The following is a 25,287-nucleotide window of genomic DNA, read 5'->3' on the forward strand; positions in this document are numbered from 1 at the left end:
AACATATTGCATTTGCCTTACAATCTCCTTAAGTGAGTCAGATCGCGATATTTACTAAGAGTTTAAAAAAATATTAATATCTTGTAAAGAGGAGAGAGAGAGAGAGGAGGAGAGTTAAGCGCACACATATACACATACAAATTAATGAAGTAAATTTGTTATATACTTACCGAACAGATAAAATTTACCAAAAGGTGGAACAACCGGGCCTAAAAGAATTATCTTTAATAATGGTTGCGGCACATTGCACTGCAACATTGCTACATTACAGCGCAATCTTGCTGAAGGCAGACATTTTTATGATATTATGACATTGCAACTATGTTGCAAATACATTGCGCGATCTATTTACAATATTACAACATTGCAATGAGATATATCTGCAATCATTTTGTAGTCTTTCTGTGCTATATGGGTACATACTACACGTTACTACTCCAATAACATGTCTAAAAGACATAATAAATACATTTTTTATTCACATATTTTACAATAAGTCGTTTATTTTAAGCTTTAATTCTTATAAGCCGTAGGAAATTAATCAGTCACAATCGAATGTGAGAAGAATAATTAACTATGATCAATTTCTTATATAAATATATTGTTTAAAACTTAAAACTTTATATAAGTAATAAATAGCTTATATATTGTATAGAAAGTCCATATATTGTCTTAATGCAAATTGTCTGGGTAACAGACAAAAATTCTTGTATAAGTAAAATACTTTTAATCATTCAATTTAAATTATATCAACAGATATACAAAATATGACCGAATAATTATCACTAAAATAAACGATATGATGATACTTCAAAGAAAAAGAAAAAAAATACATGAGAAGATTTGCATTAGTTTTCAAGAGGAATAATTCTTCATGTAAAAGAACATTCATTAATATGTATATACATGGTATGTATAATATATATTGTACTACTACATGACTTATTGAACCGCTGTATAAAGATGTGCGAAATCGTATGATGCTTGCACTAACTATAGAAATAGATATGATAGATAATTATGATCTCGAAACGAAGCAGTAATAAGAGAAACACACGTGAAATCGAATGTTGAAGAATTTCCCGGGCCAGTTCTTTGCTCTTTCAGCAGTTCCTGCAGCGCGCAGCGCTATGTTGTGCTGTGTCATGGTCTGATCACAACAGTATAAGAAAGTATAAGACAGTATAAGTTTTAATAAACATGAACTGATTAACGTTCGACTCTATCCACATTGGTGGACTTTGAGCTCCCAGTGAGTATATCTTATCGAGTGGGTTTCGTCGTATTCTAGTCGTAGTAGTTCTACAAAAGTAACTTGAAGTGATTCATTACGATGTCGGCCCTAACAAAAGGTATATGCTCACAATTTTTATTCTCATCTGAATCCTTGATCGAAACATGCATTATTGGTTCATCACGCCGATCCAAACTCGAGGAGAGGATTTAAGTATAAAGTTTGTCTGCCTCCTCCCTCCCCCTCTCTCTCTCGTTTAATATTTTAAACATCAAAAACAAGCTCGATTTAAACTCTGATTAATTTCATCGTGATGATGCACTTGTCAAATAATACCTGCAGTTAAAGTTATTAATTTTTTGTTTTATATTTGAAAGAAAAGATTGGATCGAATCACATTACATTAGAAATTTTTCTTTAAACGAGTTTGGCATTTTACACATACATACACAGTCAATTTCAGTTTACGTAAAAATTTTACTATTTATTTTTTTTTAGTTCATAGAATTATAAGAAGATAAAAATAAGTTAAATCGAGATTAAAATTAGTGTACATTGGTAAATTGGAAATAGACATCTGTCATTTGAATTAATCGATTTAATTAGACGGTTTAGTCGGAATAATAGTGAGACAAAACAAATAACGCCTCGAAAAGAAAACGGTGTATAATTTGTGTCTGCTTGTATCGAACATACGTGCTTTAGCATATAATTGCAACTTAGTTTAATATGATAGTTTAATATAGCAAGTAGCTATCTGTATGTAAACACCAATATAAAAATAACATTTTATTAATACTATACTTTTCTACTTAATAATGTAATTATTACATACATGTATGTTATATTTATATTATTGTGTGGAAAATATAAAAAAAAAATGAAAATTATAATATTATTGATCTAGTCTTCACCAAAACACCTAATGTGCTGTAGAACAAAATTTAAGTCGATGGAAATGTGTTTAACTGTGCTTATTTTACTCTTATAGCACTCTGATTTGCTCTGAAATGGAACCGAATTAATTGATAGAGTTTTGGTAAAATTTATACCATTATAAGTAGAATATGTTACTGTTATAATTGATGTTTACTAGAGTACATGTGTCATATTTTTTACAAATCTAATAATTTTCACTTAAAACTTTAGTAGTCTAATGGAATATAAAATCAAAATCAGTTGAAATATAAGAAAATAGGACATTAGTAAGAAATGAATTATTGATTTGAAATCTTCCACAGGTATTTTTATTGTCGCTGCAAAGCGTACTCCATTTGGTACAATGGGGGGTATGTTTATAAACAAAAGTCCAACTGATTTGTCAGTTGTTGCATCGACTGCTGCGATACAGGCAGCTGGTCTAAAACCAGAGAAGATTGACAGTGTTGTATTTGGACACGTTCTAATGGTAAATCAATTTCCATTTATAATTACCAATTACGAGTATTTACATAGGGTGCATTCTGTTTCACGCATGATGCGCATGATGCATCATTTATCCTTGTTGTTCACCGAATGTTAAACACGGATAAATGATGCAGTGTGTATATCATGCATGAAAAGTTATCATACAGTTAAAAGACCCATTGGTCTTTTAACTGAACTGACGTACTTTTAATTTTTTATAGAATTCATCTTCCGATGGTGCTTTTTTGGCAAGGCATACTTTATTAAAATCAGGAATTCCGTTACAAAGACCAGCATTTAGTGTAAATAGATTATGCGGTTCTGGCTTTCAGGCAATTGTCAGCGGGGCTCAGGTTAGCCAAGAATTCCATAATTCTTTTAAAATAGTAATTTAGTAAACATTGAGGAGAGAATAACTAACAAATAATATTATTCCAATAGAGATGAGAACAATAATAAAAAACCAGGTACTTCAGATCATCCACATACCCCATTTAAAAACGAGGAAAGTAGTTATTTTGAAAAATGTTTCAGATAAAAGTTGTTCGGGATCAAATAATGCATTACATGAGCATATGTGATTGACCTTTGGTGGCGTTGTGAATGTTATGTTAAGGACGATTTGAATTTTTTTAATGGGAACCTATATCTTTTATTGCATATTCTAATAGTTCACATCAAGGTGTTTTCAAAATACTGTTTACAAACTCTTTAGTTGAGATTTTCCTGAGTTATGAGACTAAAATTTCAGTACCGCCAATGTTAGCATTGCTCAAGATGTACTGCGTGGAAGTCAAAGACTTTAATCAACCACCTCGAAGATGTGTAAATCCGATATAGCATCTACAAAGCGTTAAGAAAGCGCTGAAAAAGGGCATATAAGAGCTTTTTTGGCACTTTATAGGCACTGCTTGAGTCGAAATGTATATAGATTATAGCCATAACATAAAATGTTTAACATAAAGTGTTAAAGAAACACATTTAAGTATATATTATTATGTATTCGTATAATAATACGCTCAAGTTTAAAAAGAGTGAGAAAGCATGTGTAATTAAATGATAAAATATATTTTAAAAACGTTTCGAAATGCTTGAAAGTAAAAATGTGTTATGAAAAATGCTGACTATTGGTATCATGGCGAGTACTAAACAAATAATTCCATGAGTAATCATTAATATTCGTCACCTAATAGTGAAGATATAGGACGGGGGGGGCCATTATGTCTACACTGACCATAATATCACCTCCTCTACTAAACAATAGTTGCAGAAATTAAAGTTATTATATAGCATTTCAATATAATGACTACATTTTTCCATTTCAGAATATTCTGATGGGAGATTCAAAGATTGTCTTAACGGGTGGTGTAGAAAACATGAGCCAAGCTCCTTTTGTTGTGAGAAACATTCGTTATGGCACTGCCCTGGGCCAGAAATATGAATTCGAAGATTCACTTTGGCTTGGATTACTTGACACCTATTGTAATTTGCCCATGGGTCTGACTGCGGAAAAACTCGGTGCTCAATACAAATTAAAGAGAGAAGAAGTCGATCAATTTGCCTTGAATAGTCAGCAACGTTGGAAAGCTGGTAGATATCGACAATATTTTACTTAATATGAAATTTTATGTATTAGCTATTAATTAAGTATGAAATTTGTAGTTTATCTTATGTTTTATCTTATGTTTATCTTATGTTTTATTTGTAGTTTATCTTCTTCTTTAATTAAATAAATTTAGATTATAAAATTTAAGCCTCTATTTAAGAAAACGTATTACAGCCAACGATGCAGGTCGTTTCAAAGAAGAAATAGCGCCTGTGCAAGTGAAAATTAAGAAGCAGGATACATTTGTCAGTGTAGACGAACATCCACGTACGCAAACGACGCTAGAAACACTTGCCAAATTGAAACCAGTTTTCCAGAAAGATGGATTAGTCACAGCTGGTTCTGCATCGGTACTGTGCTTTTATTCATTTTATGGATAGAATTTTTATATTAATTTTTATAACGTTTTTCCCAAATTTAATTAACTCGGCTTTATTCTTGTTCTCAGGGTATCTGTGACGGAGCGAGTGCTGTTATTTTAGCTAGTGAAGAAGCTGTCAAGGCAGAAGGCTTGAAACCATTGGCACGTTTAGTAGGATATAGTATTGTCGGCGTAGAGCCGAGCATTATGGGAATTGGTCCTGCACCAGCAATCAAGGACTTACTTAAAGCTTCGGGCAAAACACTCGATAATATAGAAATCGTTGAGGTGAGATTTCAATTTATACAACAGAAATTTGACCCATCAAGCAGCATCTTTAACGTAAAAATGTGAAAATAATTAATATAAAATGTAATTAAAAATATAATTTAGGTTTTACTCTTGTCATGCATTGATTATGTAATTTCTGATAGATCAATGAAGCGTTTGGCGCTCAGACTTTAGCGTGTGCAAAGGAACTTAATTTGGATCTGAATAAACTGAATGTAAATGGTGGTGCTATTGCTGTAGGACACCCATTGGCTGCTTCCGGTAGCAGGATCACTGCTCATTTGGTACACGAACTTAGGTAACATACCTTATGATAGCATAAAACACAATGCATTTTTATTAATATTCTGATTTATATATATACAATATTTTTCTTGCAGAAGACGAAAAGCTGGAAAATTCGGCATCGGTTCTGCTTGTATTGGCGGCGGTCAAGGTATCGCTGTGATGGTAGAAGCGCTGTAATCAATTAAAAGGTTTAAGCCAAATTTTGTAAAAATATTGTGATATACAAACCGAACTAACATGAAATGATAAGAGTGATACATCGTATGATTTATCAAACAAATGATTGTTAATTCTTTTTCTCGTTCTAATGATATAGGCAATACCATGAGGAATATTTTTATATATAAAAACTTTATATATATTTTTGTACACATATATATAATGATACAGTATTCAATAAAACTAAAACATTTATATTTTATTTGTTGCTCTTTGTAGTTTTAAAAAATATATCATAGTTACGAAATTTGATATTGACAAACTGGTTTTTAAGCAGCCGATCCTTGAAGTACCGTAAAAATAGAATAGGACGTCCGCATTATCTGAAATATACAAGAGCTATTACCTTTGTTCAAACGACCTAAAATTCTACTTAGAAATTTAAAGCAGTTTAGTTTCAGAACCACTACTATAGTGTGGATTCAGATAATAAATATTATTTAAAATCAATTTGAAATAAAAATATATGCGAATTATTTTAATAACTCGAGGCGGCAGCTTTTGATTTGCACTAAAGATTAAATAGTGCATATGCTTTTCAAAAGATTAATTACCAGAAAGACAATATCGTCATCTAGATCTTTATAGTATATTTGAGTGAATGAATTTTGTTTTAACAAAATGTCTGATAAAAATATACATACCTGCACAAAAGTATCTAAAGACAATAACATGACCCTACCGGCACTTAAGGTGAGCGGACGATGAGCCCTTATCATCATGATTTGTAGACCGCGTTTGAATCTTTCGGTGTTGGAGAACCAATTGCTCGAATATGCGGCCGTGACTAAACGCATACTCTAAAAATCGCGCATGTTTTCTCGCACATCTATGTATAAGAATATCTGTTTAAATACTCACATGTAGATGCAGTTCATTACCATGCCAGCAGAAGATGAATATTTGATACGTCATGCAACACATGTATGTTAGCATGCCGATCAGCACCGCCGGAATATAAACATTCATCTGCGGTTCAACCGGTCGTGTGAGAACTCGCTGATAAATCGATTAAAGCAATAGGATTTACCTGCGATACATTGAAGGCAATCAAACAAATGATTATGCAATTCGAGAGGAATTGAAAGAAGATAACGGTACCAAAGATGTTCTGAATTTCACTTGTAAAACTGCAAAATCAATACAATTAGTTGCTAACAAAGCTAAAATGCAAATGGATAATTAATTTCATCAATTTTCTTACAGCTTCGATACAGTACATATTCACATATGCAACCTAATTCAAAAAAATTTATATAAATTAAATTTTCTAAATATTATAGAGATGTAATAATAATTTCATAAAAGGGTATAGCGGAATAAGCATGTGAAATCGGCTCCCGCATCAATTGAAGAAGAAATGTCGAATATTGGTTCTCAATCATTTTTTACTCAAATACTATCAACTTCACAGAGAAACAGTAAGAGACAAAAATTGTTTATTTTCTTCTCATAAAATTCTGAGAATTTTTTCAGAATTTTTTAGTACGGCATTTTCTTATGTTGGTAAAAGTAATTATCAATAAAAAATGCAGTACTTAAAAGTAAATAAAAAATTCTGAAAAAATTCTTATATAGCTCTATAAGAAGAAAATAAATAATTTTTGTATCTTACCCTTTTTTGTAAAATTGATAGTACTCGAGTAAAAAATTATTAAAAATGAATATTAGGCAATTTTTAGTTATTAATATCTTGTTAACTATTGCAAAAATTGCAAAATGGTAAATAACTTTTTGACTCAATTTAATCCAGTACCTATGTACGAAATATTTGGCGATTATTCTGGGACACCCTTATATATACAGGGTGAGTATAAAGTCTCGGTGAAATACTTCAAAAACTAAGCATTTTCGAAAGAAATGTTTCCTACAAAAGTTGTAGGGTTTTAAATAATCTAGTCAGTCTGACCTTGGGTGGCGTCGCCAAAGTCAGGTCAAGGTCACATCAATTTTTTTTTTAATGGCACATATTTTTGATTCCAGACTTTAATAACTGGTGTCAAGAATTTTTCAAAATACTACAATAAAGTTATTTTATTTTTCATAAAGTACTTTTCGAGTTATAAGGCTTGAAGGTTACAATACCACCGGCATTAGCATTACGCAAGGTGTCCGATCGACGAAAACTTCTTGAATGTTATTCAGGATCATATCCTGAATTACATTTGTTCAGATGAAGGTCATGAATTTATTTTTATGAATTTTTAGTGCAAAAATGAAAATAAAAGAAACAATTTTTGTAAAAAAATAGATGTGACCTTGACCTGACCTTGATGATGTCACCAAAGGTCAAACTGATAAGATCAGTAATAGAGTTTTTTGAACTCTACAACTTTTGTCTGAAACACTTTGCTGTAAAACTTATACATATTTTTCGAAATATTCAGGTATCCCGTCCTTTTTAGGACACTCTGTATGTGTGTGTATATATATATATATATACACATATATGTATAATATATATGTATATATATATATGTACATACATACAATATTTCATTTAATTCATAATGCTACTTCCTCATCGCAAATAAGTACTACAAAACACGATTTCACATACAAATTAAAGCGAAAATTCAAATTACAACAAGAAATAGTTAGCTAAGTTTGCAGTAAAATATTTGAACTATCTAAATTGCAGACATAACAGATTAATATTACCTACATACCGATCACTGTATTTAAATTGAAATTGTTCGATGGTTAATCGAACTACATAATAAATAAAGAATTATTTGAACAGGATTCTCCTTTTTTTTGCTTCAAGCTATTTGTAACAAATTTAACATGCAATACATGCTCGAGTTTTTTATTTAAGCCCTACTTTTATGCATCTAACTTACTGAAATATCATATTGCTGTGCATAGCGCATCGCTTGAGTAGTTGATAAGCTAAAGTTCTCCTTTCGAGCGGCTTATCCTTATCATTATCATTCTGCATCCCATGAATGTTTGCCTTGTTATCAATCGAGATAATGTTGCGCTCTAAGATTGCCAGCTGGGAACAGGCGACCGTGATCAAGCCCGTCATCAGTGTATCCATCGCCACGTTATGAAAACAAGCAATTATGATAGCGATGCCCTGATGTGCCGCGGTGATCTCGAAAGCCGGCGTCGCCGTCGTATTATAAGGGTACCAGCCCTCCATGGGCAGTTGACGTGAACGACCAGCGACCAAATCAGCGATTGGAGTAAAACCCCAACAAAACACCGCAATTCCGCCGAAGCTTTGATAAATTACATGATGGAAGATGCCCTTCCACGCGTAGCTTATGAGTAAATCCTCATATTCTTTGTCGTAGCGACTAAATGCAGGACTGTTGGCTGTGTCTAGGAGCGTCTGGATTCGCGCCTGACGACGAAGAAGAACGGCCACCTAGAAATATCGATCTCTTTTTCACTTTTGATTCACACAATATTTTTCAAGATTTAAATCTATTTAAAGTATCTGTCTAGCCCAGAAAAATTAAATTTTTTTTGCATTTTGGAAACAAAATTACCATACAAAATTTGTAAGAAGTTATTCAAAATGATTTATACATTATATTAAAAGTCCTGACCGCCAGCGGACTTGGAAAATTTTTCAGCTTTAACAACTAATCAAAATCCAGTGAGAAATGACAATGGAGTCGATGTTGGATCGATGTCAATCTGATGATTTCGACGTCGAATCGACATCGATTTGATGTCGATTTTATTATCATTTCTCAATGGATAAACTTATCATTTTAAAAAACGGTAAAAAGGATGCTTAGAGTATACGTGCTTCTCGAATAAAACCTAAATGATACGTTACGTATCTTTTTATCCAATCCAAGTAGTAGTTTTAATTCTTTTTCAAAGATATTCTTATTGAAGGTCCTCTTATTCCAATCTAAGTAATGGCAACTTTCATTCTCTGTCAAAAATTATTACTTCTCGAAAAAAACTACTGTACCGAATTAAAAATTAAAACCTAAATGATATACAGTTTTAACTAACCAAGTTAAATTCTATGAAATTAAAAAGTAGAATTTAAATGGTAATATCTTTGTTATTTACTTCTCCAGAATATTAAGAAAATATTGCAAATGTAATGTTTTATTAATTTAATGTTAAATATTTCAAATGGAATGTCTCTAGAATATTTCAAATGAAATATCCTAGTTGTAATATTTCCTGATTTCAAATGAAATATTTTGCACCAGAATGTCGTCAGAATATTTCAAATGTCTTTTGAAATATTCTGAGGACATTCTGCTAATTTTCCGTGCTATGTATTATACATTAAAGAAAGTTTCCAGAATATTACAGAATGTCTTCAGAATATTGCTAGGTGCGCATATAAGACATTCTGCTAACATTCTACTAAAAATTTTAAGCTATACATGCAAGTGAAATATTATTTTTATAATTGATCAATTTTAATAACAGATATAAATTGCAATAGATAACAAATAAATTTACATTCCTATTTATTTTATTTAATTCTATAATTTAAATGAGAAATTGTTACACAATATATTTGATATTTATTCTTTTCAAGATAACACTGAAGAAATACGAAGTCGCAACATTTTGCTAGTACGTTTTATTTTTACTTAGAAAAGGTAGTAATAAATACAAATATAACAAGTTAAAAATTGTAATTTATTAGTATGTTATTTTAGTATATGTATGATAGTATTCATTATACTATATATAAATTTATTAGTAATTTTAAGATAACTGCAGTAACCTTCGAAGCATGGGTGCAATTCGTCATTAGCAAGGTCATAACTGCGGTGAGTTTCGACATATCTCCCCAGTTCATGAGAACATTTGCTATTTCGGCGGAGAGCAAGATACCCAGTATAAAAGTGAAGCTACAGACGGTATAAAGTAGATATGGTAACCGGAATTTGCCCGTAACTGGCGGCCACGTGCCCAGAAAGTAGACAATTGTTAGACTCACCCTCAGGTGAAAATTTGGTGCGATTGTTCCTTGTTCTTTCATTTTTTTCTACCTGAAGAACCGAGCGTCATAAAGAATTCGATAATACTCAATGAAAATAAAGATTGTCTGATTTTTTATACCTTTCTTATGAGTACACAATTTCTCACATTTACTTCATTTCAATTTAACGTGGTTAGTTAAAAACTCATTAAGTAATTTAATCAATAATTTAATTGGATTTGACAGAGATTCAGATATGGATAATAATCACTTGCATTTAAATTATAAAATTATGTAGTTTACAAATTAATTAAAAGCAATAAATTTTTGTAAATAAAATGCTTGTAATTTATAACGTTTATGTAGAAATTAACGTCGGATTTTCCTTTGAAGAGACGCAAGAATCACTTAATTACGAAAATTTACGAAAGTTATTTGTTATCGCTTAATGATTCACAGAGGTATACAATATGCCATCTGAATGCTTCCTTCTGGTTGCACGTTTGAGTCGCATAAGTTGAGGTGCTTTTGCAATACTAGATATAGCCTCCTATAATTCGAGAGAAATTCCGTAAGTTCTCCAGAAATTATAGCATTGCATAACACGGGCTTGTAATCAATCAAATCGCTCCGCTTTTCATTATATGCGCGAATTATTTATCAATCGCATGGCTTATCAGGCTTATTATTATACCCAATTACGAAAGCAATCAACGTATAATTTATGTAGAAATAATTAATCATGCTGGATTATTACTTATTCCCTTTGTACAATTCTATAGAACCATGATACAAAGGCAAACAGCATTTCCTCGTGGTAATTCATTGCATGTTGTGACAGTAAACATTTTATTAATACAGCATTAATACTTCCATATCAACCTTCAAATCCTCCAAAAATTGAAAAAAATCTTCTGGCATATCTTCAAGCATATCTTCATAAGAATTGAATTACTTACAATAATTAAAGGCAAGTGAAGCTAAGCTATTTAATAATTAACAATTATTAATTTTTTTCAAAATTATAAAAATTGAAAATTTAATTTAATACTGCTTTCAAAAGATATTTCTTTGAAACTAAGAGCAAATACAACAATATGTTACAAGCGAACGCGCTCGGATTTTCCCCCGAGGTTTAAAATTAATTTTATCATTCTGGATCTAGTAAATATAATAAAGATAAAATAACTCGGGCAGGCCCCGTTTGCCTTCAAATTGATTGCCTACAGCACCTTTTGCCTACATCTTCTTTGCCTACAAATCGATTGCCTACATATGTTATTGTCTACAGCTCGATTGCCTACATGCACTTTTGCGCACAAATAAAAATTTTAGAAACGGAGTTACTTTTGCCTACATGTATTATTGCCCACATGTATTATTGCCTACATGAATTATTACCTACATTTATTATTGCCTACAAGTATTATTGCGTACAGATCGATTGCCTACATACACTTTTGCACACAAATAAAAAATTTTAGAAACGGAGTTACTTTTGCCTACATGTATTATTGCCTACATGTATTATTGCCTACAGCTCGAATGCCTACATGCACTTTTGTGAACAAATAAAAATTTTAGAAACAATTAATTATATATGTTTATAATATTTATGCGTGTTTATGTATGTTTATACATATTTATACATATTCATGCACAATTTTTTACCGGGTTTTATACTTTGAAATCTCTTTATAGACGCCGCTTTACGTTTCCATATGTGCCATAATCTTAAATAAAAAAGAGTGCGGTCAAATATTAAAAATTTTGTACTAAATTATTTACTTTTAAAATAAATGTAAAACAGAACACAGTAAATGAAATAAACTTTGTTAAATAGAAAAAAATTTTGTTTTGAACGCAAAAGAAGAAAGTATAAGTAAATTAGAATTACAAATTTCTTTTTGCTTTTAATTCTGTAACATAGGCTGTATTTAGTAGAACACAACAGTTTTACAATCGTTTTATGATTGCAGAGATAAAATTATTCTTCTAGATCTAAAAATATAATCCAATCAGCGCGAAGAAAATTTCCGAAATAGTTGCAAAATAAATGTTCTGCTGAATGCAGCCTATGTTACAGAATTAAAAAGAAAGGAGCTCGTAATTTTAATTTACTTATATCTTCTTTTGCATTGAAAGTAAAAAAAATTTTTCTGTTTAACAAAGTTTATTTCGTTAGTGTGTTCTGTTTTACATTCGTTTTAAAAGTTAATAATGTAGCACAAAACGAGCAAAATAAATGCAGCTAAAGAGTGCAAGTATAAAAAATAAATTTTAGTAAAGTACAGTTGTTATTTTATTGTATTATTTTCGGTTTTTAAAATTTTTGACAACACTTTTGCTTCTTTAAGTCTATGACACATATAAAAACGTAAAACGGCGTTTACAATGAAATTCTAATATAGTATCACACTAAATTAATCTCCATAATAGCAGACAAATAGATTGACCATCCTGATTTGGATACTTTAGCGCTTCCAGATATCTTTTCTACTGATTGTTGCAGTACGAGATTATCTGAGAGTGTTGACGTGGTACTACGTCATAAAGTGAGTCACTAAAGCATCCAAGCTCAGTACAGGCACAACTGTCGAAGTGAATCGTAGTTTTCGAGATTCCGCTATCTCTCCGCTCTCTGGTAGATAAATTCGAAGCGAGTTGCTTTAATTACCTGTTATTTCACAATCTACTCTCGCAATTCAACTCATTACACCGGTTTCTCAGTCGTCAATTCGGCGCACAAATCTGTTACATTGAGTCGTGTGTTACTTCGTTCCAAAAAATGGCATTGTTGAAACCGATGTTAAGCAAGGATGTGCCTGATATCGAAGTAAGTGAAAATTTTTTGCCGTGATGTTAGGAAGTGATTTCTAATTTAATAATCTCCTTAAAATGTTGGACAGACATGTTTGTAAATGTAAATATTCTAAATGCAATTATTTTTCACCTTGATAAAAAATCGACAGCTTCTCGAATGTTAAAGAAGTATAAACGAAGAAATTTAATGTTTGCTGGATTATTGAATTTTATTTAATTGACTCTTTGTGATTTTGAATGTTCATACACGCTTTCAAATCGCTTCGTAAAACACATATGAAACACCTTGTTATGTTCTTTACATTTTTTTAATAAAATTATTTTTATCAACGTTTCCCAAACACTCAACAAAATGTGTTAAAAACACTTTAATACACTTTTTCCATACTCTACAATAATTTATATTTAGAAACTCAATCTTTGCCAATGTTTTTGGAATGTATTTAATATACGGCTTACAACACTGCAATTAGAATGCTTGAATCCTAATAGTACATTTTATTCGTTTTAAATAAATATGATTCTATTCTAGAATCTTTTCGGTTTAATATAAAACGTTTCTTAATGCATACTTTATGGCTTATACTGCAAGACGCAAACATTAACGCGACACTTTCTTTTTTTGAGGATTTTTTTAAATATAAATAATAAACACACGTTCGCCCAGCTCTGATAGAGCTATTTGATACTATAACGCAACAATAGGAAGATTAAATTAGCAAATCTGTCTTACGGACAGATCACCGTTTACGTTGTGCGTGCATGCGTACGTGCGTGTATAGAAACATGCCACAAATATATGAATTATGAATTTTTATTTCTTTAATTAAATAAACATATTATGTTTTTGTCAGTATTAATAAAGTACAGTAGTTAGTTTCTGAAAAATAACAGGATGTTTCTTTAGAAAACCTATATCAGTATAATCGATGATTTTCTGCTATATAACGTGCAGTAAGCTTTTTATTATGTTTTTATCAAATTCTAAAAAGATTTAGACTTTATAATTTAACACCGAATACTAGATAATTTATATAAATAAAACAAAATTGTGATAGAAACATATCCGGATAGCCAAGCCTGCAGAAACAAATTTTGAGCAGACGAGTCTGCTATATGAGTTCTATTGCAAGAAAGGCAATAAATTTTAAACAGAGACTGTTCCGTAAGCAAAATGTTAGCAGAATGTCGGTAGATTGGCAGCAGATTTGATCAAAGAATGTTAGCAGACTGATCTCAACTGATGTCGCATTCTGTTTCCATTCTGACAGCACGTGATAGCAGGATCTGTTGATAAGACCTTGACGGCAAATTGGTAGCAGAATCCTAGTAGGAATAGCAGGATCTGTTCAATCTAATGGTAATTGATAACAGTGACGATAGAAATCGAGCAGGTTCTGTTTCGTTAATAGCATAATATAATACAAAATAATATGTTGTATATGAATTTATTTGTATATTTAAGTTTTAATAAGTAAAATATACCCAGAAAAAACTTTTTCATGCATGAATATATATAAATATATATAAATCCTTACGGAAAAGAATCACTGGCTGGATATTGTAATCCATGTAGTTATTGTAATCCCGCGCGAAATTATTACACACGACGGATCACATGCGTGTAGTTACTGCAATCTGTGCACTACTACTCTTGTAATTTATGGACTATCTTTTCTGTAGTCCGCCGATTACAGTGCGAAAATATCACATAAATGTAATATTAGGTGATTATTGTAATATTTTTGTGGTAGCTGTAATATAACTACATGGATACGCAATAGCTAGCCAGTAATTTTTTTCCGAAAGGAAACATACATAAATAAATGTATAAACATATTCATAATATAATTATATATGAAATATGTCTGTACATGTCCATACATCTTTCTTTCTTTTGTAAAATTACTTTCTATGCAACAATTCAAGGTCGTATGGACATTCAAACAACGTGTCATGTTTACATAAACGTACCAAGTACGTGTATCCCGAAGCATTCAGCAATCTTTCATACGTACACTGTATCGCACAAAACATCTAATAAACGTGGTTATAGTACATCCAATCTCCAGTAGCACAGACAATTATATAATTCTAAAAATATTCTTCTTTTCTTATATATGAATTTTCGGGAAAAAAGGACACCGAATAATCATCGTCAACAAGGTCCAAAAACTATCAAAAAAACTTTATTAATTTTCATCTTGGAGCCCAATTATAGGAATTCCCTTCAAGGGATCATTTTATCACCATTTTATCAAAAAAAGAGGATAAAAATTTTCACTAAAAAATTTCATTATACTGCGATTCTTATTCTATTCGGTTGATATCAAAAGACACGGGCTATGTTCCAAAATTGATTGCCTGTACTGAAAATCTATCGGAGCCTATTATTTCGTGTGGTGATTCTATCTTTTTATTTTCTCAATTTTTTTATCTCGTATAAAGAATGAAGATATTTCATGAGTTTTTGCAAGCTTGAACAAATATTGAACTAATATTGAAGGCTTTATAAATATTATAGGAATTTTTTTAATTATATTAGACATTTTAAAGGCATTCTTATCTTATTTCTAATTCCTTTAAAACGTTTTTTGTTTATCTTTCAATTTTTTTCAAACTCTTATCTTATGTTGACGAAAACTACCGATATCGCTTCTCTGATTGTGAAATAACAATGAATTATATATTTCAGAATATACTGAACATCAATCCGAAGTCTAAAACTCATACAAATTTCATGCCATCAACGAGTACCAAACAAAACAAACAGCACTGGAAAAGGAATATCCATGAGAAATGTGATGTAAGTCGGTTTAAATTCATTTCGTAACCGTTTAAATGTAATAAATAAATTGGATTATTCATTGTAAGTGTTTAAAGTGAAATGAATGGAAATTATTTTTTAAAATTTGCTTCAAATAAAACAATTATATACACCAAGTATACCTATAAATGTATGATCATCTTGTTAAAAAATAAAGCAATATTTATTCTCCAGATATCACAACTCACAGATGTGATTCCTGATGTCTAAATCGCATTAAATATGTTCGTATCGACGAACATATTTAAGGCGATTAACATTTTATACACACTTTAAAAATTATTAAAAAATTTTTTTAATAAATTCTTAATATCACCTTTAATAATAATCTTAACTTCATTTAATAATACATTTTTCCAAAGAAATATCAACATAAATAGTATGCGATTATCATATTATCAGACATTACGTGATGTTTAGGAGAAATTAATACCCTATATTTGCAAAACGAAAATCATCCGATAACATTAAGATATGATTCTCTCATTATGTATTTTCTTGAATTTAGCAAGAATATTCATTAATTGTAAAAACTGTTAATTTTTCTTCTTCCTCCCTTAGAGTTGCGTATCTCTGACAAAGAACTTTGACGACATTAAGTGTACTACCTTAAGCGAGCGTGGAGCTTTGAGGGAAGCGGCACGTTGTTTAAAATGTGTCGATGCACCTTGCCAAAAATCTTGTCCCACGCAACTGGACATCAAAGCCTTCATCACCTCGATTTCCAACAAGAATTATTATGGTGCGGCTAAAGCGATCTTATCGGACAATCCTCTCGGCCTCACCTGCGGCATGGTTTGCCCAACCAGCGATCTTTGCGTGGGTGGATGTAATCTTTATGCAACTGAGGAAGGACCTATTAACATTGGCGGGCTTCAACACTTTGCGGTGGATGTAGGCAACCTTAATTAATAATATTTAATGTATTATATTAAATAAAATTTTGAAAAAATGTAATTTACTATAACATTTATAAAATGTTTAACAATAAGAATAATATATGATGTATTCTGTATAAAAAATTTCGAAATTGAAAATGATATATACCAAACATTTTCTTTAGTTTTTCTTTAATTTTTAAAAATAATAAGATACATAATAAGATGGAGTTATATTTATATATAATTTAGCTTTGGTTAAATAATAAACGAAATTTTTTACATAGAATAATTAATTCGTTCTCTTTCAGATTTTCAAGAAAATGAATATTCCTCAGACCAAAAAACTCAATCAAACGGTACCTCATGCAAACACGAAAATCGCCTTGCTCGGTTGCGGACCAGCTTCTCTCTCGTGCGCATCATTTCTCGCTCGACTCGGTTACGATGATATCACGATCTTCGAGAAAGAAAAATATGTCGGCGGATTAAGTTCTTCTGAAATACCACAGTATAGACTGCCGTATGACGTTATTAGTTTTGAAGTGGATCTCGTTAGAGATTTAGGGGTAAAAATCGAATTAGGAAGGTCACTGTCTGAAAATGATTTAACAATACAGGTAAAATTAACTTAAAAATAAAAATTTATTATCTAATTTATTATCTAATTTATTGCATTAGTTTAAAAATAAAAGTTCGCATTTTTAAACTCTTTATCATTATCTTTTAATACTTAACTTTTTAAAATATTGTTCTACAAAAGTTTGTTATTAACACATTACCAATAAATGTGAAAATGTTTCAGGATCTTCAAAATTCTGGATACAAAGCTATTTTTTTAGGTATCGGATTACCTGAGCCGAAGAGCATTTCGATCTTTGGAAATCTCACGCCGGAAATGGGCTTCTTCACCTCAAAGAGTTTTCTGCCTGTTGTTGCGAAAGGCAGTAAGCCGGGTATGTGCGCTTGCAAGAATAACCAAGAACTTCCGTCTCTTCGAGGCAATGTGATCGTTCTCGGCGCGGGGGATACCGCTTTCGATTGCGCCACTTCTGCTCTGCGATGTGGTGCTAGAAAAGTCTTCGTTGTCTTTCGGAAAGGCTTCACCAACGTACGGGCAGTTCCAGAAGAGGTAATCGTTCATCGTTTGCAAAAGACTCTTCTTTTCATTTAATATCTAATCTTTCTAACCTGGAAATAATTAGAAAGAAGAAACTTATTTTAATATTAAAGTTAAGCTTAAAATTTATTTTAAGTTCAAATGTTTATATATATATAGAATTAAAGTTTGATAAAGTTTTTTAAAATTTGATAAAGTTTCTAAAATTATTTCTCAGATGGATTTGGCAAAGGAAGAAAAGTGTGAGTTTATACCTTTTCAATCTCCGAAACAAGTCATCCTTCACAATGAGAGGATCGTCGCGATCGAATTTTGCAGGACTGAACAAAATGAGAATGGTGAATGGATAGAAGACGAAGAGCAAAAGGTCGTTTTGAAGGCGGATTTCGTAATTTCGGCTTTTGGTTCAGGATTGTACGACTTTGCTGGTGAGTAATATTGCTTCCATGCAAGCACAAATTTATGAACTACAGTATCCGAGAAAAAATTTTCATGCATGAATATATACATATAAATATGTATAAATATACATAAACATGTATAAATATTTATAAACATATATAATTATATATGAAATATCATGTCCATACATATTCATACATCCTTCTTTCTTTTATAAAATAACTTTTTATAAAGTAATTTTCCTAAGAAACACACACACACATGTACGGACATATTAGACATATTTCATATATAATTGTATATATTTTTTGTATATTTATACATATATTTATATAGTAGTAGATTAGTAGTAGTAGTAATAGTAAGAGCGGATAGGATCATAAACCGTCACCGTCACAATGACTTAGCTATACCAAGTTCTTGTAACTTCCTGTTTGTTTTCGAAGTTTAGCAGTCTAGCCTAGTCCTGTATCACGTATTAGGCCTATGAGACTGCTCACTTTCTTATCTTATGGGTATGAGGTATTTTTTAATATGTATATGGTAGAAATAAGACAATATTTTTTAAACTTTATTTGTTAATAACTTTTAAACGAACAGGTATCACCACTTTAAAGCTTTTGAGGGTTACTCAGGGTCATGACCTTCACAACATATGTAGAGATTATCGGCGTGATATCTATTAAACTAAATAATTACCAAATTCTTTCTATTATAAAAATAGTGAAGCGTGCTATGATACCGGTTAAGATGAACAAATGGAATCTACCGGAAGTGGATCAGACTACGATGATGACCTCGGTACCAGGTGTATTCTGTGGAGGTGACCTTGCGGGTGTTGCCCAGACTACCGTGGAATCCGTGAATGATGGAAAGACTGCTGCATGGTACATTCACAAATACATACAGGTGTGTTGGTACATCTATAATATTTGGTAAAAATTTTTCTCATATAGCTTTATATAAAGCGGAACATTTTTCAGAAATACTCAGAAATATTCGGAAAATTTACATCTTCTTTTAGAATTTTTCATACATCTGAAATATTTTGATATTTCTTATCCTATAATTTTGAAAAAATATTTTTGATTTTTTTAGATTTGATAACATTTTGTCAGAATCAGGAATTATACTTAGAACAAAATTCTTTTAAAAAGGCTGTACATATATGTAGTACATTGAAAAATATCTGACACGTACTTTTTTATATTTGCCCAAAAGCCGTTTTAAGTTGACAAAGTACTTGTACGTTTTTTACAGGAAGGAGTATACGGTGATTTTCGAAGTTGCTGAATATAAAAAATGTTCCCAATTTTTGAGAATTCAATATGGTGGAACTAATATAGTGGATTTGATTTTTTTAAAATGAAGACAGCAAGACATTCTCGCTCTCTGCCGAACCCGGGAATAACCAACGTAGAAGTAGCGAGAAACTATTCCCTTTTTTAATTTTTTGTTTTTTATTGGTTTTTTTTTAAATCCCAAAAAATTAAAAAAAAGGAAATAGTTTCTCGCTACCTCCACGTTGGTTGTTCCCGGATTTGGCAGAGAGCGAGAATGTCTTGCAATTTTCATTTAAAAAAAAATCAAATCCGCCATATTGGTTCCACCAATATTGAATTCTCAAAAATTAGGAGCAGATTTGGATTCAGCAACTTCGAAAATCACCGTATACCCCATTCTGTAACAAACGTACGAGTACTTTGTCAAATACTGGAATTCACCCCTATACATTCATAAGGGCACTTTCTACCCTTAAAACGGCTTTTGGGCAGATATAAAAAAATACGTGTCAGATATTTTTCAATGTACTACATGTATGCACAGTCTCAGGGAAATCGGCATATGGTACTTTGATAGTGTTACTTGTGAGTATTTCTAAAAAGTGTTCCAATTCGTATAAAAAATGTGAGAAAGTTATAAAAACTTATGCAGAAATTCTATGAACAAATTTGAAAAATTGTATGAAAAATCTGAGAAAAATTTTCTCTTCATTAATTGTCAACAAAGTTACCAATTCTTTATAAAATATCGCGAAAATATAGAATCTTATTAGGTGAAATATTATACGTATATTCCAAGTGACACAATGTTATTTTATATTTTAATGTTTACATTGCGTAGGAATTTTATGACTTGGCGGTGCCAGAAACTCCACAATTACCAAAGTTCCACACCGCCGTTGACAATGTTGACCTCAGTGTTGAGATATGTGGAATAAAATTCGAGAATCCTTTCGGTCTTGCTTCTGCACCACCTTGCACCACCAGCGCAATGATCCGACGAGCTTTTGAGGCCGGCTGGGCCTTTGCAATCACAAAAACTTTTTCCTTGGACAAGGTCCAATTTCATTTCGTTAAGAATTAATCGCCGAATCATAAATGATATATTTTATTCCCAAAATATTTCGCCACAGGATCTCGTCACGAATGTATCGCCGCGCATTATCAAAGGCACTACGTCTCGTCATCATTACGGACCTGAGCAGGGTAGCTTCTTGAATATCGAGTTGATATCCGAGAAAACCGCCGATTATTGGTGTGGCAGTATCACTGAACTAAAACGAGACTTTCCTACAAAGGTATACAATATTTGTTGCTCGAATATATGGAATAGAGTTTACGCAAATAAAAAATAAAATTAAAATAATTATTAAACAATAAAATTAAAATAATTATATATATTCATTATATATATATATATATATTAAATATTAAAGGAGAAAGTAGTATTAGGGCACCCTATTTACATTTCATATAATAACTTGATTAAGGTATAAGTACACTCGTGACAATACCGTTCAAAAGTTTAGTCCCGTCGCGGCGCTCGGTAGCGATACCTCACTTCCGCCAGACAAAGAAAACCGACAGAGAATAATGAACTGCATGTTTGAGAAAGCGCTCTTTCATTTGTTAAATCTTTGCAAATTTAGATTAGATCACTATTTTATTAGAGAATTTTATTAGACCAATCTTTTATTTGTTAAATTTTATCGCATATTTCTGCACAGATTGTCATTGCGAGCATTATGTGCACATATAACAGGGCTGATTGGACGAAGCTGGCGAAAAAAGCGGAAACAGCTGGTTCTGATGGCTTGGAATTAAATCTATCCTGTCCGCATGGTATGGGCGAGTCTGGAATGGGTCTGGCCTGTGGACAGGTTTTTCCGTTTAATTTTCGTTTTCCCGTTTATAGCTCGTTATATGAGAGTAATAAAAAAACGAAATTGATTTTAGGATCCTGAACTAGTTAGAAACATCTGCAGATGGGTTCGCGAAGCAGTCAAAATACCATTTTTCGTAAAATTGACACCCAACATCACTGACATCCTTTCCATTGCCAAAGCAGCTTACGAAGGTAATTAAATTTATTTTAAAAAATATTAAAATAAAATTAAAGCTATGTATATAATATGTAAAATAATAATATTAATCATATCTAATTGAATATTTTTTCTTAAATACAATACTAAATGTTATTTGTGCGCAAAGTAATTTTACGCACCTATTAAATTCTTAAGGGAGTATAAGAGTAAAGGCCTTAAAGAAAGGGTTCCTTTGTAAATTTTTTTTTAAGTAACTATAAGTTTTAGAAAAAAATATAAATTAGTATGTCAATTGGGCACACTTTGAAAATATTTTAAGAATTTTTATATGTCAAAAAATAGATATAAGATATAATTGTTGCACAACATTTTAGATTTCAGTGTTAAAAAAACATATTCCATCGACGGCGTAGAGAACTCAAGTTGTAATTATCTAAAATGAAAATTTCAGATCTATATGAGTGTAGTTTCAGTTAAGTATAGCGATTTTTTAAAATAATTTTTTTAATAAAATGGCAGGGGCTAAAAAAATTTTAATTTTACTATATTTTGAACTTCTTAAATATTTCGCCCTTTAAAAGCTAACAATTAAAAAAAAATCCCTACGCTTAACTGAAACTATTCGTTTTGTGAAGCTAATTGTTCAAAGCTATTGGTGAAAGCCTAAAAAACGTTATCAAGATTCTTATTGTTCATTTTAATTAATATAATACTTATCCTGGTAGAAGAAAATCTTCAGCCGATTCCTGTAGAAGATCTGTCCGCAGTCGTTCCCCTTTGGCAATCTGATGTTCTAGCGACCGCCTGTGGCAATCAAATTGATTTCACATCGTATTTGCTACTTTTTTCTTTATGTTTTAATTACTAACCCATCTTGTGATAAAGGCAAGGCTAATGGCGTTACTGCTATTAACACAATATCCGGATTAATGGGACTGTACGCTGATGCGAGTCCGTGGCCGGCGGTCGGTCTCAATAAGTCCACAACGTATGGTGGGATGTCAGGAAACGCCACTAGGCCCCAAGCCTTGAGAGCAATCTCAACAATCTCGAAGCATCTTCCAGGATTCCCGATACTCGGCACTGGTGGCGTCGACTCGGCCGACGTCGCTCTGCAGTTCCTGCATTGCGGTGCATCAGTTGTTCAAGTATATTCGAATCTTTCATAACATCCTTATCTTTATTCTTAAATCATGAATTTCTCCTTTTTGTGTTGTTCCGTTATTATTGTTTTTCATTATTTTAAAGTTTCAATTTGGGAAACGATAAATGACATCCAAAAAAATTATTTTATAACAAAATGAAAACTGTACCTTAAAAATTATTTTGATTTTATAACATTATAATAAAGATGGAAAGATATGAGGATGATGTAAAATAATTAAATTTTCCCTTTTTCTTTGTTACTCGTTCGTTACAATTGGCACATGATACCTCAGAAATCAAAAATCCAAAAATCAACCCAAAAATATATAAATCACCAATGGCCTCCTCCTTGATGAATGTTTAGATCCGCCAGTGCCTGTTTGTAGATAATTATACAGAATTTTTATACAGAAATTCTGAAAAATTCTAAGAAAAATTTTTGCTTGAGTATCGTGAATGAAAAATTAACCGAATATTTTTAATACATAGGTCTGTAGTGCCATTCAAAACCAAGACTTTACATTGATAGATGATTACGTGACCGGTTTGAAAGCGTTGTTATATCTAAAGAGCTTGGTACAGACGAAAGATTGGGATGGACAAAGCCCACCGACGTTCAAACACCAAAAGGGCAAACCCATATCCTTGCAACACGCCCTTGGCAAAGTAAGAATTATCAATTATTAATATCTGCATAAATAAAATAAAATAATTTAAAAAATACTTCTGCAGCATGTACCGTATTTCGGTGAGTATCAAAGGCTACGTGAGCAAAAGATAGCTGAGCTAAAAGCGAACTCGAATCCCTTAAACGAGATCGTTAAGACGATGCGACCGGCTCCAGGACCAATTGCGCCGATACCTACTATTAAGGACATAATCGGCAAAGCATTAATTCATATTGGCAGCTACAACGAATTGGACAACAGGAAGCAAGTCGTCGCGTTGATTGACGATGTACGTTAAATAATGTTTTAATCGCTCAATTTATTTTATTGTTAAAATGCAATATTGTATTTACTTGCTATTTTTTCCAGGACATGTGCATAAATTGTGGTAAGTGTTACATGGCTTGCGCGGATTCCGGATATCAGGCCATCACCTTCCATCCCGACACCCACATCCCAACGGTGACGAATGATTGCACCGGTTGTACGCTTTGCTTATCCGTCTGCCCAATTATCGATTGTATCACGTAAGTTGCAAATACATCTAATAATTCGTTCTACCATGATTCTCTGTTCCAAATGTCTGGTTTTTCAATTTATTCTTATTCATTTTATTTCCAGTATGGTTCCGAAAACGATTCCGCACGTAATTAAAAGGGGAGTGTCGCCGAAGAATGTAATCGAAATTTGTTAAATAATAGATTTACGTTTCTGTCAAAAAAGATTTATAATAGCATTATTTTTCGTACAAATAATTGATTATGGAATTATCGTGTCATATCAAACAGAGAAATAATGTTATATACAGAGTATTTCACGTGAAAGTGAACCATCCATTTTCCAAAACATTTCAAATTTTGACGAAATTTACTGAGGTTAATGAGTTTGAGGATACAATCTGTTGTGCAAAGTTTCAGACTTTAATCTAGCTATAGTTAAGTAGCCGCAAAAGGAATAAATTTTACGATTTGTCATTGTTCATATAGGTATTATGTTTTTCTCGACTTGTTTTATAAAAAGTGGAATTAATAAAATGAAGTTAGTACGGTTTTACATAGAAGAATGCCTATTCTTTCAGGTGGTGATGCCCTATTTTGAATAATTCTTCATTATTATGGCATAATTTACTTATATTATGTACTTTATTAAATTCGAGATGGTGTTGTACAAATAATTATAAACCTAGGTCTCGGACTTACAAATTTCGCTAATCTCGCTGCACACAGCGCGTCGTCGACTTTTCCCTCTTTTCGCTCGGAGAAGACTGACTCTTTTTCTCGGGGTCGTCACCGTATTCCCCAAATACAAATTAATATATCTTACAATTCAACTTTACTAGCTTTAACCATCTCGCAAGTCGTTATCAGATAAATATATGTAAATATACGAATATCCTACATTATTGAATTCCTGTTCAAACGTTTTAAATCTTTAAAATCGCGCAATAATGAGGGGCTAGTACCGATTTTTGTTTTTAATAACTCTAAATATAGTATTTTATATCAACTTTAATCGAACAAAACCACATTCTGAGAAGCCCAGTCATTTTTAAGATATAATAATTTTAGAAAGACAGAGATACAGGATAAAATATGTATCCAATTACTCGGCTACGATTGTGCCGCGCCAGAATTTTTCGAGAATTCCAAGTGTGATATATCAACAAACAATTTCATTGCAGCAGAGAATTAAGATTATTTAACCTCACTGAGACACGGTATTGCGTAAATCTATCTTAAATTTTTCATTGCAATTTTGTTTCACATGTCATGCT

General features: G+C 31.6%; 3 protein-coding genes across 3 annotated transcripts; 2 read left to right on the forward strand and 1 right to left on the reverse strand.

Moving 5' to 3' along the window:
- Positions 1 to 1,148: 1,148 nt before the first annotated feature.
- Positions 1,149 to 5,511, forward strand: yip2 (yippee interacting protein 2). The gene is made up of 8 exons (XM_018522945.1): positions 1,149 to 1,352; positions 2,476 to 2,642; positions 2,863 to 2,994; positions 3,967 to 4,231; positions 4,422 to 4,597; positions 4,696 to 4,896; positions 5,043 to 5,197; positions 5,280 to 5,511. The coding sequence occupies exons 1-8, from the start codon at positions 1,334 to 1,336 to the stop codon at positions 5,362 to 5,364; spliced, it is 1,200 nt and encodes a 399-aa protein (XP_018378447.1). The 5' UTR covers positions 1,149 to 1,333; the 3' UTR covers positions 5,365 to 5,511.
- A 158-nt stretch (positions 5,512 to 5,669) lies between these two features.
- On the reverse strand, positions 5,670 to 10,183 carry LOC108757377 (odorant receptor Or1). The gene is made up of 6 exons (XM_018522939.1): positions 10,124 to 10,183; positions 8,250 to 8,782; positions 6,437 to 6,542; positions 6,268 to 6,375; positions 6,051 to 6,206; positions 5,670 to 5,729 (listed from the first exon to the last, which is right to left on the reverse strand). The coding sequence occupies exons 1-6, from the start codon at positions 10,181 to 10,183 to the stop codon at positions 5,676 to 5,678; spliced, it is 1,017 nt and encodes a 338-aa protein (XP_018378441.1). The 3' UTR covers positions 5,670 to 5,675.
- Positions 10,184 to 12,890: 2,707 nt separating this feature from the next.
- su(r) (dihydropyrimidine dehydrogenase su(r)) lies at positions 12,891 to 24,721 on the forward strand. Its single transcript, XM_018522944.1, has 16 exons — positions 12,891 to 13,157; positions 15,840 to 15,950; positions 16,533 to 16,865; positions 17,161 to 17,469; positions 17,655 to 17,981; positions 18,187 to 18,397; positions 19,096 to 19,280; positions 20,496 to 20,711; positions 20,788 to 20,952; positions 21,382 to 21,534; positions 21,611 to 21,731; positions 22,585 to 22,847; positions 23,335 to 23,511; positions 23,578 to 23,802; positions 23,883 to 24,040; positions 24,135 to 24,721. The coding sequence occupies exons 1-16, from the start codon at positions 13,110 to 13,112 to the stop codon at positions 24,205 to 24,207; spliced, it is 3,075 nt and encodes a 1,024-aa protein (XP_018378446.1). The 5' UTR covers positions 12,891 to 13,109; the 3' UTR covers positions 24,208 to 24,721.
- The last annotated feature ends 566 nt before the right edge of the window (positions 24,722 to 25,287 follow it).

This window comes from Trachymyrmex cornetzi, unplaced genomic scaffold, assembly GCF_001594075.2.
Source record: "Trachymyrmex cornetzi isolate Tcor2-1 unplaced genomic scaffold, Tcor1.1 scaffold1381, whole genome shotgun sequence".
Lineage (NCBI taxonomy): Eukaryota > Metazoa > Arthropoda > Insecta > Hymenoptera > Formicidae > Trachymyrmex > Trachymyrmex cornetzi.